Source organism: Otolemur garnettii, unplaced genomic scaffold (genome assembly GCF_000181295.1).
Source record: "Otolemur garnettii isolate 467f Iridium unplaced genomic scaffold, OtoGar3 scaffold00268, whole genome shotgun sequence".
NCBI classification, from domain to species: Eukaryota; Metazoa; Chordata; class Mammalia; order Primates; family Galagidae; genus Otolemur; species Otolemur garnettii.
Window position 1 is genome coordinate 585,912 of NW_003852663.1, and position 12,608 is coordinate 598,519.

At 43.1% G+C, this 12,608-nt stretch overlaps 1 protein-coding gene across 4 annotated transcripts in view; it reads left to right on the forward strand.

The window, feature by feature from the left end:
* Positions 1–8,774, forward strand: part of ARMCX1 (armadillo repeat containing, X-linked 1) — a 58,062-nt gene extending 49,288 nt beyond the window's left edge. For 3 of the 4 annotated variants that reach the window (XM_023508725.1, XM_023508726.1, XM_023508727.1), the window contains 2 exons: positions 6,556–6,670; positions 6,905–8,774. In XM_023508725.1, coding sequence (XP_023364493.1) covers positions 7,021–8,382 — 1,362 coding nt within the window. In that variant the 5' untranslated portion in view covers positions 6,556–6,670; positions 6,905–7,020 and the 3' untranslated portion in view covers positions 8,383–8,774. Of the gene's footprint in view, positions 1–4,681; positions 4,795–5,111; positions 5,165–6,555; positions 6,671–6,904 lie in introns of those variants that run through there. The other variant, XM_003802962.3, reaches the window with a different exon arrangement.
* Positions 8,775–12,608: the final 3,834 nt, after the last annotated feature.

Consider the following 12,608-nt stretch of genomic DNA (forward strand, 5'->3'; position numbering starts at 1 on the left):
CACTTCTACATTGTGGGTGGGAATGCAAACTAATACATTCCTTTTGGAAAGATGTTTAGAGAACACTTAGAGATCTAAAAATAGACCTGCCATTCAATCCTACAATTCCTCTACTAGGTATATATCCAGAAGACCCCAAATCACATTATTACAAAGATATATGTACCAGAATGCTTATTGCAGCCCAATTCATAATTACTAAGACATGGAACAAGCCCAAGTGCCCATCAAGCCATCAATGGATTAATAAATTGTGGTATATGTACACCATGGAATATTATGCAGCCTTAAAGAAAGATGGAGACGATACCTCTTACATGTTTACATGGATGGAGCTGGAACATATTCTTCTTAGCAAAGTATCTCAAGAATGGAAGAAAAAGTATCCAATGTACTCAGTCTTACTATGAAATCAATTTATAGCTTTCTTATGAAAGTTATTGCCCAACTATAGCCCAAAGAGAAGGGGAAAGGGGAGAGGGAGGGGAGGGGGGAGAATGGGTGGAGGGAGAGTAATTGGTGGGACCACACGTACGGTGCATCTTACAAGGGTACAGGTGAAATTTAGTAGGTGGAGGATATAAATGTCTAAACACAGTCACTAAGACAATGCCGGGAAGGGTATGTTAACCAGTTTGATGAAAATATATAAAACCAGGACATTGTACCCTATGATTGCATTAATGTACACAGCTGTGATTTAATAAAAAAGAAAAGAAATAAAGTCTCAGCACTATATGGCTCAGTGGCTAGGGCACCAGCCACATACACTGGAGGACAACAAGGACAAACAACAAGGATAACTACAACCAAAAAATAGACAGGTGTTGTGGTGGGCACCTGTAGTCCCACCTACTTGGGAGGCTGAGGCAAGAGACTGCTTAACCCCAAGAGCTGGAGGTTGCTGTTAGCTGTGACACCATGGCACTCTACCTAGGGTGAGAGCTTGAGACTCTGTGTTAAAAAATAATAATAATAAATAGTAGAGTAAAAGAATATAATAAAGAGTCAAGAACTAGATCCAAATATATGTGGCTATTTAGATTATGAAAATTATGATGGGCTTGCGCCCAATGCCTCAGTGGTTAGGGTGCCAGCCACATACACTGAGACTGGCAGGTTTGAAGCTGGCCCGGGCCTGCTAAACAACAACAACTACAACAAAAATAGCTGGGCTTTGTGGTGGGCATTTGTAGTACCTGCTGCTTGGTAGGCTGAGGCAAAGAGAATCACTTAAGCTCAAGAGTTTGAGTTGCTGTTAGCTGTGATGCCATGGCACTCTACTGAGGGTAACATAGAGGGACTCTCTCTCAAAAAAAAAAAAAAAAAAGAAAAAGAAAAATAAAGTCATGATAAATGTGGCATTTTAAATCAGTGAGTTAAAGAGGGGATTATTTGATAATTAGCATTAGGACAATTTGCTAACCATATGGAAAAAATAATTCCATATGGACCAAAAATTTAGATATAAAATGAAACATGAAAAAACAGAGGAAAATACAAGGCTGGGTGCAGTGGGTCATGACTGTAATCCTAGTTCTTTAGGGAGACAAAGGCAGGAGGATCACTTGAGGGCAGAAGTTTGAGGTTTCAGCGTACTATAATGACACCACTGTACTCAGAGACAGGCAACAGAGACATACCACATCTCAAAAAAAAAAAAAAAAAGGGTAGTACAGGTCTTCTTAAGCAAAACAGAAAACCCACAAAATGTAAAGAAAAAAATTAATAGGCTCGGCGCCTGTGGCTCAGGTGGCTAAGGCGCCAGCCACATACACCTAAGGTGGCGGGTTCGAATCCAGTCAGGGCCCGCCAAACAACAATGTTGGCTGCAACCAAAAAATAGCTGGGCATTGTGGTGGGCGCCTGTGGTCCCAGCTACTTGGGAGGCAGAGGCAGGAGACTCGCTTGAGCCCAGGAGTTGGAGGTTGCTGTGAGCTGTGAGGCTATGGCACTCTACCCAGGGTTACAGCTTGAGGCTCTGTCTCAAAAAAAAAAAAAAGAAAAAAATTGATAAACTTTGTACATAAAGATGAAAAATTCTATATAGTAGAAGTCCAAACAAGAGTATAAATTGGGAAAATATTTACAGCACCTATGACAGTCGAAGGACTCAGGTAATTTATAGAAAGTTATCATATATTAAGAAGAAAAAGATAATGTAGTGAAAAAGTGAGGACAGTTCATAGAAAAAGAAATATAAATGATCAAGGAACTTCCGAGAAGATGCTTAATCTTATTATAATGAAAAAAATTAAAAATTTTGGAGCACAATGTACAATATATACATATACATATATGTGTATATATTATATATATATGCCATCTATCTATCTATCTAATCTATCAAAATTTAAGAGGTGAAAATTTCATCCTGAGCAAGAGCGAGACCACATCTCTAAAAATAGCTGGACATTGTGATGGTCACCTATAGTCCCAGCTACTCAGGAGGCTGAGGCAAGAGAATCACTTGAGCCCAAGAGTTTGAGGTTGCTGTGAGCTATGACACTACGGCACTCTACTGAGGGCGACGAAGTGAGACTCTGTTTTTAAAAAAAAAAAAGAGGTGAAAATGGCACCATGGGTAAAATTTAAAATGAACATCCATTTTGTCATGGTGATTTTGCTTTCAGGAATTTATCCTATAATTCCCCAAATATAAGTATACAGAAATGTTCATTGCAGCATTTTTGTAATAAAGATTGGAAAGAGGGTAAACATCAATCAGTAATATATTGGTTAAATTCTGCTAAATCCACACTACAGAGTATTAATGTATGTTATAAAAAGATATATGTGATATATTAGGAAAAAAATGTTTTACAGAATAGTGCACATAGTATAATCTCAAATTATTTTAGAATGGTATATGTGTACACACATGTATAGTGTATCTCCATATATATTTTTGTTCATATATATGTGAACTAACAACAAAACCTGATAGGAATCATTTGAAAAGTTAGCAGTGATTTTTAAAAAAAAAATCAGATTAATATGAGGTTATAAATGATTAGGTTACATTTTGTGTTTGTCCCAGGAGGTGTGCTGTGTACCCTTAGTATTGTGTACCTATGTACATTGTGCCTCTTAGGTGAGAGATGTCCTCTTTTAAGACATCTTTTAAGATGTCCTCTTAAAAGAGATATCTCTCTTTTTTTTTTTTGTAGGAGAGTAGTCCTTATTTTTTAAAGTCATACATGCCTCTTAGAATCTGATGAGAGCTATGAATCCTTTCCCTAATAAAACGAAAGTATGTATGCGCATAATTTTAAGTGATCTGCAGAATTGATTAGGAGAGAATGCCTATTATAAGTTAATCAGCGTGGTCAGTGGGGATTGTTCCTTGGGCCAGGCGTACATTTGGGGGAAGGGGCAGCAAGGTGGATGTGAACGGGCAAGCGGCGACCGCGCAAAAAGTTTAGGCTCTCCCTGTGTGTCCTGGAGTTAAGGAAGCCAGAGGTGAGAGCCCCAGCTGGCTGCACTTCTTAGGCCAGGTGGTGGCAGCACACAGTATTAGTAGCTACATCCACCTGGTCACTCACGGTGAACAGGGCGAAAGGGTAGGTAGGAAGAGTATTCCTTTCTTTGCATCGCTGAGTTGTCTCTGTGGGAAATTGAAGGGAGGGGGGAGAGAAAGAGCTAAATGTGGTTACTGCTGTTGTTGCCTGAATTCTGAGGATGTGAGGCTCTGGAATGTGGGAGGAGCGCGAGGGCAGCACCTTCTCCCTCTTTTGACCCTGCAGGGAGGATCAGACCTTCTCTGTGCGCCTCACAGTTTCAGCTGCCTCAGCTTTAGGAGACTGGAATTCATCCAGTGGCAGGTGTTCAGAGTACTCATCAAATCACAAGAGGCTCACATAATAGCCAGTCAAGACTTTGGGACATTAAACAAATGTTTTGCTTTAATTAAACAAGACAGGATTGTGTTGCTTTTATCAAATTGCAAGTTGATGCAAAAGTAGAAAAAGTAATGAATCATTTGTGTAAAGTGGCCAGAATTAGACAACTGGTGGTCTGTTCGTGGACTAATTCATAGATCATGTATAAATTTTCAGTTTTAAAACAGATTAGTAGTACGTTTTGAAAGCTACTATTTGGCTATAACTAGCAGAAACATTTTCCTTGCGTTACAAATAAATATAATGAAATTAATGAGGCCTTTTGGGATTTTCCCTCCCACCTAGATTCTTTTCTACTCAAGTGAAAATAGCATCACTTCATTTTCTCAATATAAAAGTAATCCAATTACTGACTTTTAAGACATGAACAAAAGTTTAAGCAAGATACTCTCACTATCGGTCTCATTTTCTGAGATCCCGCCCCCCATTTGGTATAGGAGTGGAGAGAAAAATGATAGAATTCGGTGGTGAAGGGAGAGGCAGTTGCATTCGGAGTACAGAAAAGGAAAAAATATTCCTCAAAGAGGAGGAAAAAGCCAAAAGACAAGGGAGCAGATGCTGTCTCTCCCTGTTAACCAAAGAAAGGCAAATCCCAACGACAAGAAGAAGGTATTTCTGGTCTCCTGGTTTGGTAAAGAGGAAAATGAGTGGCAGGACCTGGTGTGGCAGGGTAGAAAGGGGGAGGGCCGGCTTCTGCCGCACTGCTGGTGGGAGGGGTAATTGGGGTCCCGATCTCGCGGATGACGTGGCCCTCACGAGAGCAGGAGACGACGTGTACAGAAGTCCTTCTAATCCTGGTCTTCGTTTGGTCCTGTGGCCCTCTCCCTGTTGCCCGGAAGGCGGGCCTGTGGCCGGGGGAAGGAGAAGGCGGTATATGCCTGGAGTCCAGCAGGTCTGTGTGTGGATGGGCGCTGCCTGGGGATCCCTGCGGTACGGTCAGCGCAGGGTGGAGACTGAAGGGGGAACCCAGCCCGCTTTCTCACACTCTTGCAGTTTCCCTCGCCCTTCCTAGAACAAAAACAGTGGCCCCTGGGGCCGGGTATCAGAGGAGATCCCAGACTAAGGCGCGGGGGTGGGGTGGGGTGGTGCTTTGGCATCCAGGGCCTTGAATCCGGGAGGGCAGGTATTTGGATGCTTGTCCTGTGTGTTGGTCCATCAACCAAGCCAGACTCCTGCGGTTACGTGTCTGTCATTCCCTTTGTCTTTCAGTAAGGCGCTATGCCTTTTGGAACAAAGGAGTAATCTGCCTCGAATCCCAGCAGGTCAGTGTAAAGCTGGAATTGCCCGCGGCCCCCGGAAGGGTGTGGTTGGCTGAGATCCTCGCCTTAATTTGGACCCATTATTAACTCTCCATCAAACTCCCTGCCACTTTTTGCAGGAAAAAGAACTTAACCGTGCCTACAGGAGCACCGGTTGTGATGGGGGGTAGGGTGTGTTGAAGAGAGGGACGAAGAGATTGTTTGGTTTGGCCTGCTTTCTTTCCTCGGGTTTTCCTTAGGCCCTCGCTCCACCCTCCCTTCCAGTGGTTAGAAAGGGGTGTGTTTTGCTGGGAAAATGGCTGACCGCTGGGCGGGAGGTGGGCAGAAGGACGGGGAGAGGGGCGCGTGGACGCTGTGTAGCGAAGGGGCTGGTGTTAGGGGAGTCCAGAGAAGCGGGGCTAAGGTGAAAGACAAAAAGGTAGAAAGATAAGATCCATTTGACAGGACCCTAAAATACCCAGGAAAAGCGGGTATTGGGACTCTCCGAAGTTCTGTTCGCTGAGCCGTCTGTCTCAGCTGTGTCACTTGTGTCGGTACATCTCGTGCCTGAAGGCCAATCCAGCCCTAGGAGCAGAAAGAAGAAAACTGTCTAGAAATAAGTAGATCAGAGGGAGGGTGATGGCATGCTTTGGGGACCCCTGGGATGGAGGATGATGACCTCAGCAAATTCCAGTTGGTCCACGGACCTCCTCCTTCTCCCCCCTCCTTCCTTCCTTCAAAGCTTCCTCTCTCTACCATTTCCGAGCTTGCACAAAGAAAATGCTTTTCCGGTACTAGACAGGGAAGAAAGTAGCTGGGAGGGGGTGGGTGTCAGGCCAGTTCTGGAGTAGGGGTGGTGAGGGCATTACTCCAAATACTGTTTGGGGTACAGTGTCCTCGGTGTTGGTCTGTCCACCAAACACTTTCAGAGCTTGCTAGTACTTAGCTTTAGCACAGGCAGAAACCAAGGTAAGGGAGGAAAGTCACTGTCCCAATCAGTGGAAATTGGTGTAATTAGGGGGCGGTTGTCCTGGTACCTTTCAGATGTTGGGGATGGCAGAGGGATGGATGGAGTTAGAGACTTTTAAGCATTTCACGCCTGTGTAGCTTCTAGATATTCTCACTTCGCCACCATTGATTTTGTTACAAAGAAGGGAATGTGGCGCCACCTTCAAAGGATATGACTGACTGGGGTGGGGCAAAAGGTTTGAAGGAGAGGATTACTGGAGGAGGAGGGAGGGAGAAAATTAATTTCAATTCCTCAGATCCGTGAGGAGAGGGGCTACCTAAAGGTGGGAAACACTGGGCAATGCAGGACAAGGGGTAGGGATTCAGAAGAGGGACATGTGCCCCATCCAGTCCTGGGTGATGTCTACATGTTCCATGAACACTCAGTACCCCCTCCTTGTCTGCAGGTTTGCAGGACATAGTGCACTTGGAGGCAAGAAAGAGAAGGAAGAAACTGCCTGGACCTCTGTGGGTGTACGTGAGGGAGCCACTGCTCCCAGGACATCTGGAAGGGCAGGAGTGGTACGAACTGGTCAAATACTTTAATGTTCTGGGTTGGGCAGGGGAATGTGAGCTTGGGGAACCTGGAAGTGGGCAACATTTCCAAAATTAGATAAAGGAAAGGGGTCAGTGATCTAGATACCAAGGCCTGAGTCCCTGCCAGTATACCTGAGTTTTTGTACGTTCGTCAGTCTGTCTGCATGCAAAGGCACAAAAGGAGGAAGAGCCTGAAGCCTGAAATCTTTCTTTTCCTAGGTGGTGTTTTCTGTGCTGCAGCAAAGCCAGTCAGCCGTAGCCGAAGACTCTGCTCCCCTGTGGGCCAGAGCAGACCTGTTCAGTGCCTAGGTTAAGAGATTCTCCCAGGCTGTACCATGGGCCGCACTCGGGAAGCTGGCTGCGTGGCTGCTGGTGTTGTCATCGGGGCTGGTGCCTGCTACTGCGTGTATAGACTGACCTGGGGAAGAGATGAGAATGAGAAAATCTGGGATGACGACCAGGAGTCCAGTGACACGTCAGAGGCTGCAACTGAGACTGGAAAAGGAGTAAAGGCTAACATTGGGGCAGGGTCTGGGGCCAAAGTTCAGGGTTACTCGAACGCCAAAGCTGAGGTGAGTTTGGGACTTGAGAGTGGAGCAGGTGTTAAAGAGGAGTCCCGCTCAGCATCTCAGAGTGGAGGTGGCCTAGAGGCCAAGGCCAAAGCCCTTTTCAGTACACTGAAGGAACAGGCAAGCGCAAAGGCAGGCAGAGGGGGCAGGGTGGGTACCATCTCTGGGAACAGGACCCTGGGACCAAGTTTACCTTGCCCAGGAGGCAGGGGTGGAGGCTGCCACCCCTCCAGGAGTGGGGCTAGGGCTGGGGGCAGGTCAAGTGGAAAATCCAAGGGAAAGACCCGAAGTAAGAGCACCAGGACTCCAGCTACAACATGGCCTGTCCGCAGGGGCAAGTTCAACTTTCCTTATAAAATTGATGATATTCTGAGTGCTCCTGACCTTCAAAAGGTCCTTAATATCCTAGACAGAACAAATGATCCTTTTACTCAAGAAGTAGCCTTGGTCACTCTGGGTAACAATGCAGCATATTCATTTAATCAAAATGCCATACGTGAATTGGGTGGTGTCCCGATTATTGCAAAACTGATAAAAACAAAAGATCCTATTATTAGGGAAAAGACTTACAATGCCCTTAATAACTTGAGTGTGAATGCTGAAAATCAGGGCAAAATTAAGACGTATATCAGTCAAGTGTGTGATGACACCATGGTCTGTCGCTTGGACTCAGCTGTGCAGATGGCTGGTCTAAGACTGTTAACCAACATGACTGTGACTAATCATTACCAACATTTGCTTTCCTATTCTTTTCCAGACTTTTTTGCTTTGTTATTCCTGGGAAATCACTTCACCAAGATACAGATTATGAAACTAATTATAAACTTCACCGAAAATCCAGCTATGACGAGAGAACTAGTCAGTTGTAAAGTACCATCAGAATTGATTTCCCTCTTTAATAAAGAATGGGATAGAGAGATTCTTCTTAATATCCTTACTCTATTTGAGAATATAAATGACAACATAAAAAGTGAAGGGCTTGCATCATCCAGGAAGGAATTCAGCAGAAGTTCACTTTTTTTCTTATTCAAAGAATCTGGAGTTTGTGTCAAGAAAATCAAAGCATTAGCAAATCACAAAGATCTGGTGGTGAAAGTAAAGGTCCTAAAAGTATTAACCAAACTCTAATTTGGAGTCTATTCCAAACAGTGTGGCGGCAACCTTTTAAGTTTGCACCTGCAAACTCTGTATTTTGTAAATCTTTGCTTGCACTCTGCTTATGTGGCAAAGAGATCCTTTCAGCTACTATTTTGGAATAATGAGTATCATAGATCCTCAACAGTGATTGGTGCTGGTTGTGATGGTTCATTTAGGCTGGACCCTTTTAAGATGCCAGATGAATATTAGAGCTTGTACAAAGAATGAATTTGTTGATTTGACCTTGTTATGTTGATTTGATCTTGCTACTTAAATTGCGATATTTGTACTCTTTTTTTTCTACCTAAACTGACAGCAAGTTAATTGTACATCATAAATAAGCTGTACTTTTGTATTGGTTTACTTTTGTTAATCTAAGACTGTGTTTCATCAATAAAGTTGTGTTTAAAGCAGCAGGAAAAAAAATTGCCCTTGTTCTTGAGTTTATGATCTATTTGGACAAGCAAAATGTATGGAAACAAAGAGAGAGTAACAAAACTGAGAGCAACTGATCACGATTCGATGCTTCCCATTAGTGCCAGCTACAGTGCTCAGGGAAATTTTTACAGTGGAGGGGGACACTTAAGAAAGCTGGGCTTAAAGGATAGTATTAAAGAGGTTCAGAAGGGCTCAGTGCCTGCAGCTCAGCAGCTAGGGTGCCAGCCACATATACCAGAGCTGGCGGGTGGTGGGTTCGAATCTAGCCCAGGACTGCCAAACCACAATGACAACTACAACCAAAAAATAGCCAGGCGTGGTGAGCCTCTGTAGTCCCAGCTACTTGGGATGCTGAGGCAAGAGAATTGCTTAAGCCCAAGAGTTTGAGGTTGCTGTGAGCTGTGACCTCACAGCACTCTACTGAGGGCAACATAGTGAAACTGTCTCAAAAAAAGAAAGAAAAAGAAAGTGACCACAATAGTCCAGGCACGAGATGACAAAGACATGAAATTTCACTGGTGGCTGTGGGAATGTTAAAGAAAGGATTTGAACCAGTAAGTGCTGGGATCTACTCTGGGGACATACATGGGGCAATTTTATTTTAGAGGTCTGGAGACATTTCTTTTTTCTCTTTTATTTCAACAAATATAGGAGTAAAGATTTTTTTTTTTTTTGTCACGTGGAGAACTGTGTCATGCTGAAGTCTGGGGACATTTGATAGGAAAACATCCTCTTTCTTATCCAATTATGGTGTCTATGTATGTGAATCAGATAGGTATTTGAAATAACAAGAATAAAGAATAAGTTTTAGTGCTTATATCAGATTTCTTCTATGATGCTGGTTAAGGTGGGTCCTTTATGGAGCCGTGGAGAGTACTGTTGGGATCCACATGGGAAAAGATTCCCCTGTCTCCCACCCCATAGTGTTGGGGAGGGTCGTGAGGGCATGGGGGGGCATGCACTTCCAAACTGTAGATGGAAGTGTACAGTGGTACAAAGGCCTTTGGGATACAAGCTTCAGAAGCCTTCAAAATGTACATGTGACTGGTAATTCCACTTGTAGAAATTTGTCCTTAGGAAATAATCAAATAGCTTGTACAAAGTTGTGCATCTTCAAACTGTTTTGAAGGGTGAAAAGTTGTAAATGACCCAAGTGTCTCAAAATAGGCAGTTGGTTAAAATATTAGCTGTTGAAAATATTGATGAACACCAACATCTACATTTATGTATATGGAAAAGCTCAGTGCACGATTTTAAATGGTAGAGGTGGTTACATGACTGTATACATAGGATCTCCCACATTTGAGAAGTATAAAACATTTATGTGCATTAAAACTTCTGAAAGCCTGTATACCCAAATTAAAAGAGTAGCTACTTATGAGTAAAATGATAACGTGCGAATTTAGTATTTTAATCTCTTATTCGCACCTATGGTTTCTGATCTATAATGGACACTGAGTTGTTGTGTAATTGTTGGGAAAGAAAAATGTTGGCTACAGATAAGAAGATGATGGAATGGGAGAATGGAAAATACTGAGTGGAAAATCCGTAGAACAAACAGGGAGACATGTTAAAATGATAGATGCATCGTGGAGATGTGAATAACATCACATTGAAGTAATGTATGCAAAATGGTAACATGTTGGCTCGGCGCCTATAGCTCAACCGGCTAAGGTGCCAGCCACGTACACCTAAGGTGGCGGGTTCGAATCCCCAGCCCGGACCCGCCAAACAACAATGATGGCTGCAACCAAAAAATAGCCGGGCGTTGTGGCGGGCGCCTGTCGTCCCAGCTACTTGGGAGGCGGAGGCAGGAGACTTGCTTGAGCCCAGGACTTGGAGGTTGCTGTGAGCTGTAATGCCACAGCACTCTGCCCAGGGGGACAGCTTGAGGCTCTGTCTCAAAAAAAAAAAAAAAGCAAAATGGTAACGTGTTAGAACGTCACAGTTAATTACAGAACGTGAACACCCTTAGCTTCCTATAAGGCAGTTGATACTTTTAGATTTACATTTTTCCTTTAAGGTGTAATTCTACCATATATAAGTGGCAATTAGTAAATAAATTGTTAAAATGATTCCTCTGAGGAATAGAGTTTTTGTTCCCTTCTAATAACTGAAAATACTTCCTTGATGTGATCTCATCAATTTCTACAACATCTCTGATGTCTGGGCAATGTTACTGTGATTTAGACATGAAGTCTAAGTCAATATTTCCTCAAAATAATGTTGCTGAAATTCTGAGACTACACATACATTTTGGGGGTTTCCCAAATTCCCTGTGAATGTCTTTTAAATGCTCTTTTTAAAATTTCGCTACCAATTTTCAAGAAATTCATTATAAATATACTCTGTATTTTCCAGTGTTACTCAGTGGCCTCAAAATGGAATTTTCAATTTACGTTAACTATTGTCATGGTACTAAGTAGCACAATTGTATTTATTGACCATAAGATAGACTTTTTTTCACAATTTAGTATCTCCATAGTCATGATACATCTTACATTTGACAGCACTTTAATACTGCGTCCTAGTTTAATTAGAAGTGTTTTTTCTTTCTTAGTGGTATATAAAATAATGCTGTATTTTAAAATCAAAGTCATTCTAGATCAATGAAGTTTTGTTTCTAGTCAATTAGAAAAATGTAAAGATGTATTTAATACTCAATGTTAGGTAAAAAGGTAAAATTTCCAAGAGGTCTCTATTTGTAAGAGACAGGGCTAGTGGCTTCAGACTTGAATAATTGATTGCTTTAAAATCGCTTAGCATGGGCAGGGTGTGGTAGCTCAGCCAGTAATCCTAACACTCTGGGGTGGCCCAGGTGGGAGGAGTGCTGAAGCTCAGTAGTTTGAGACCAACCAGAGCAAGAGGGAGACCCTGTCTCTACTTAAAAATAGAAAAATTAGCAAGGCATAGTGGTTGGCGCCTGTAGGGCTCAGGAGGCTGAGGTAGGAGGAGGTTGAGCCTAGGAGTTTGAAGTTGCTGTGAGCTAGGTGGCTACCTAGGCACGCTAGCCTGGGGCAACAAAGTGAGGGAAAAAAAAGTGTTTTGTATGAAGCCAAACGCTTGTATAATACCTCTATAGGTATGCCACACAAAACCACCCCTTGATGAAGATAGAGATGAGATTCTTTGTGTTGGACCTAAAACTTTATAGATACCTACACAGCAAGATGTAAAGAGTAAAGTCTCAGGAATTGCCAGTAGGTGAAACTCAGTTGAGGAAACAGAAAATGCTATTTATCTTGCTGTACCTGTGTGATAGATAGGGTGAGCAGTTTGGGTATGGAGCCAATAATAGTAACTTCTGTGTTGCTATGTCAAAGATGAGGTGCAGAGTGACTTTTATACTGGAGAGAAAATGAGGTTAACTTAATAAAAAGCCTCATCCAGGCAGGCACAAGCCTGACCAGTGACCATCTGCACCTTTTCCCCTCCCCTGTTCCTTCTCATTCTTTCCTCTCCCTCCCTGGCACTTCTGTCTTTATTTCCTCCTCCTGGGAGATCATTGGTGGTAGCCTCTGTCTGCTTCTGTGTCTCCCGGAGTGACAGTTAAATTTCCATGGCACAAAGCCATGTACCAGTGGGCATTTAATACAGAATAATAACTGTCATTGCTGTGGTCTTTAGGTGACTCCAGGTGTGACTTGCTGCCAGGATCTTTTGGAAGCCTTGTTGAACAGAGCCAAGAGTGAGAAGGAGCTAGTCTTAGCCTGGCGTGGCTGTAGGTGCACTGCATGTACTCTTGACATCCCACACCTGGTATTACTTAGAACGAATAG